The sequence below is a fragment of the Panicum virgatum genome, chromosome 3N, assembly GCF_016808335.1.
Source record: "Panicum virgatum strain AP13 chromosome 3N, P.virgatum_v5, whole genome shotgun sequence".
Taxonomy (NCBI): Eukaryota; Viridiplantae; Streptophyta; class Magnoliopsida; order Poales; family Poaceae; genus Panicum; species Panicum virgatum.
Window position 1 is genome coordinate 33,047,047 of NC_053147.1, and position 3,177 is coordinate 33,050,223.

Below are 3,177 nucleotides of genomic sequence, written 5' to 3' on the forward strand. Positions count from 1 at the left end.
ACAACGGAACAAATACCAATTCCATGCTTTTGTTCATCCAAACATGAATCGAGTTGGGGTGTTTCATTGGATTCCAAAATTCAATTCAATGGTCATCCAAAGTTCCAAACAACAGAATTTCAATTGTACCCTGTTTCAATATCAGATATAATTTGGTATTGAACTAATTCAATTCCATAACTTCCAATATCAACATCCAAATGAAGCCAAAAATTTTAAAGAAATTCCCTTTTTCTAGTTACATCGTATAAGGAATAACGTAGAGCCTCCAAAACAGATCTTTGGTTAGTAATAGAAAGATCATATGATGAAACATCCAACACGCTTCAGTGAAGAATTAATATTCCTCAGAATTATACAAAGGGGATCGGATAGGATGATCCATCGTTCCTCTGTTTCTCAAATCAAACATGCTATTAATTTGCCCATACTATCTTACAGAAGTGAAATCACCCAGACCTCACATACACATAGAAGAAGACTCCAATCAAGATATATATATGGCACGATATATCTAATGATACCAAATCATCCAGAAATATACATGACAATTAACAACGCAGCAGAACAGGACGAAGGAATCGATCGCCTCACCAACCTTTTTTTTTCTAGCTGGTCATCAGGAGCATGCCGGCCGTCAGCAAAGCTAGGACGACCTCACCTTCCGCCATTACCGCGATCCATTTGCTTGCTCGCCGCCGCCAGGAGTCGACGTCGGTCGGCCGGGGCCGGCCGCCTCACACGGGACAATCCGCGGCGACGTCATCGTCGTCCTTGGCGTTCCTGGACTCGCCGGCGACGGCGCCCGTGGCGGCGGGGGCCACGACGATGGCGCGGCATAGGGGGCACGTGGCGTGGAGCCGCAGCCAGGCGCCCACGCAGTCGGCGTGGAACCGGTGGCCGCACCGCGGCAGCAGGCGCGCCGAGTCGCCGTCGCGGAGCTCCACGATGCAGACCGCGCACTCATCCGCCGCCTGCTTCCCTCCGTCGTCGGCGCCGGCGCTGGAGTAGGTGTACACGGGCACGGCTAGCGCCACGTCTTCCAGCGGCGGCGCGCCGAGGTCGTCCTCGTGCCGCCAACGGGACGCCCACGGGGAGGCCACGGGCCGCGAATCGTCCTCGTCGGCGTCGGCGTCGGCGTCGGCGTCGGCTGAGGTGGATGGCCGCTCTTTCCCGGAGAAGAACCTCCAGAATAAAAAGAAGATGAGGACGATCATGAGCACGTTGACGCCCACAACGCAGGCCGTCAGCATGGGGCCGGGCGGCACCCGGTGGCCGATGGTGTCCACCGACGACGACGACGCCGCCGGGCTAGGGCCGCCGCTCCCGAGCGTGGACATGGCTACTGCGCCGACGGGATGGTTTGGGACAGCACAAGCAGCAGAGAGCAGCTCCCAATGGCGTGCATAAACCACAGAATTTAAGACTCTTTAAGAAGATGGCCAAGATTGCAAATTGAGATGGCAAAGTAAAAGGAGGGAGAGATCTACGGAAAGCTCTGTGAGAAGAAAGAATCGCAAATGAGATATGAAGGGGAAGAGGAAAAGATAGCAAGGAATTGCAAAAGAGGAAGGAGGGAGGTGGTGTAAGAAGGTGGAAGAGGGACAGGTCTATAAACGGTAGAAGCGGGGGAGGTACCATTGGCTCTTTTGTTTTCTGCTGATGAGTAGCAAGATTGGGGTCTACAATGGTGATAGACTTTGTTAAATGCCAAAATGGTTTGACTCGGATGGTTTGGAACTAGTGGCAAGGTTGCATCGTTCTCCGACTTAATGAATCATGATAGAGCAAGGTGAATTGATTTTGTTTGTTTTTAATTATGGGTCCCCTTATTCACGAAGAGAAAAATGATATCCTATTTTCTCGGCGGTGTGACATGTATGTCACCTAGGTTTAGTTTCAACCCATCATATGCCAAAGACGGTGGGGTTTAGTTGTAGTCATTCAAAGGTCTAGAATACATTGCCTCCCAAACCTTAAACATTAGTTTAAGGGCTACCATTTAGAGTTCAACAGGATCAAACCTCAACATTTATACTTGTGTATTTTATTAGAACCCAATTCTAGATATTTCACCTTTGTAAGAATATAATGCTATAAGTTTTAGATGCTATTGAATATAAAAAACATGAAACATCTTTCGGTGATTAGGCGGTACCTTTCCTATTTTGGTATGGGTTCCACATATTTTCGTACCTTTTTCTAGGTACCTCTTATGTCTCAGCCGTCAATTTCAGCCTAATGGATGGCCCTTATTTAGTTCAACCATTGTAAAATTTCTCAAAAAATTTAGTTATTTTTTCTTCTTCATTCAACTTAAGTCATTTGTAGGTCAAGTATTTGTACATGAATGATACTTCAAATGCCAACCCCCCCCCCCCAGAAATAGGTGGATCACACTGACATGTTTTCTCTGGAAACAGATTTTTATGGTGCTCCTACACTTTTAGTTTGTAAAAGTTTGATCTTTTTGTGTTTATTCAATAAGTGTCGAGGCTACCGAGTAGGAAAAAGCGAAGTTGATTCTTCCTTTTCCTTCCACTTATGCCATTTACAATTCGGGTTTTTGTGGTTGATATCTTGGATGAACTTCTTCTTCCTCTTAATTTGCCTCACAAGAGAAAACATAAAATTTGATGCCACCATAATTATAAAATTTCAAAAAACTATTAAAAACTATAGCATGAACAACGTCCCTGTACATGCAAATGGACATGCTTTCTACGAAAAAATAATTTATTGTTTTCCTAGCTGAAAGGAAACGTATTAACTATGAATATTTGATGGGGGACGGGTCCCATGTGATGGGGGAGGGGACAATTATATACTTCCATTTTGAATTTCTTTTAGGTAGATAATTTCTGCTATGCATTTAGATATTACATTATGTCTACATACATAGTAAAACTATTTACCTAGAAAAAGCTAAAACGATCTATAATTTGGAATGGATGGAGTATATGTTATTTCTATTCTATCATGGAATATGATAAGTTATTGAGGTTACCTTACACTTTGTGAGGTTTTATATTCTCAAGGCAATTCCTTATGTCAATTTCAGATCAGACGAAAGCAATATATAGTAAGCGAAAGGTTGTCACTATAAATGAGCTCAGTGTGATACTAGGGGAATCAAATGCTTGGTAGACCACATACCCAGCAAAATATATCAGTGAG

General features: G+C 44.5%; 1 protein-coding gene across 1 annotated transcript; it reads right to left on the minus strand.

The window, feature by feature from the left end:
- Positions 1-308: 308 nt before the first annotated feature.
- Positions 309-1,674, minus strand: LOC120665748 (E3 ubiquitin-protein ligase ATL9-like). The gene has a single exon (XM_039945409.1). It carries the CDS (start codon positions 1,338-1,340, stop codon positions 738-740), a length of 603 nt encoding a protein of 200 aa, XP_039801343.1. The 5' UTR covers positions 1,341-1,674; the 3' UTR covers positions 309-737.
- Between the last annotated feature and the right edge of the window lie 1,503 nt (positions 1,675-3,177).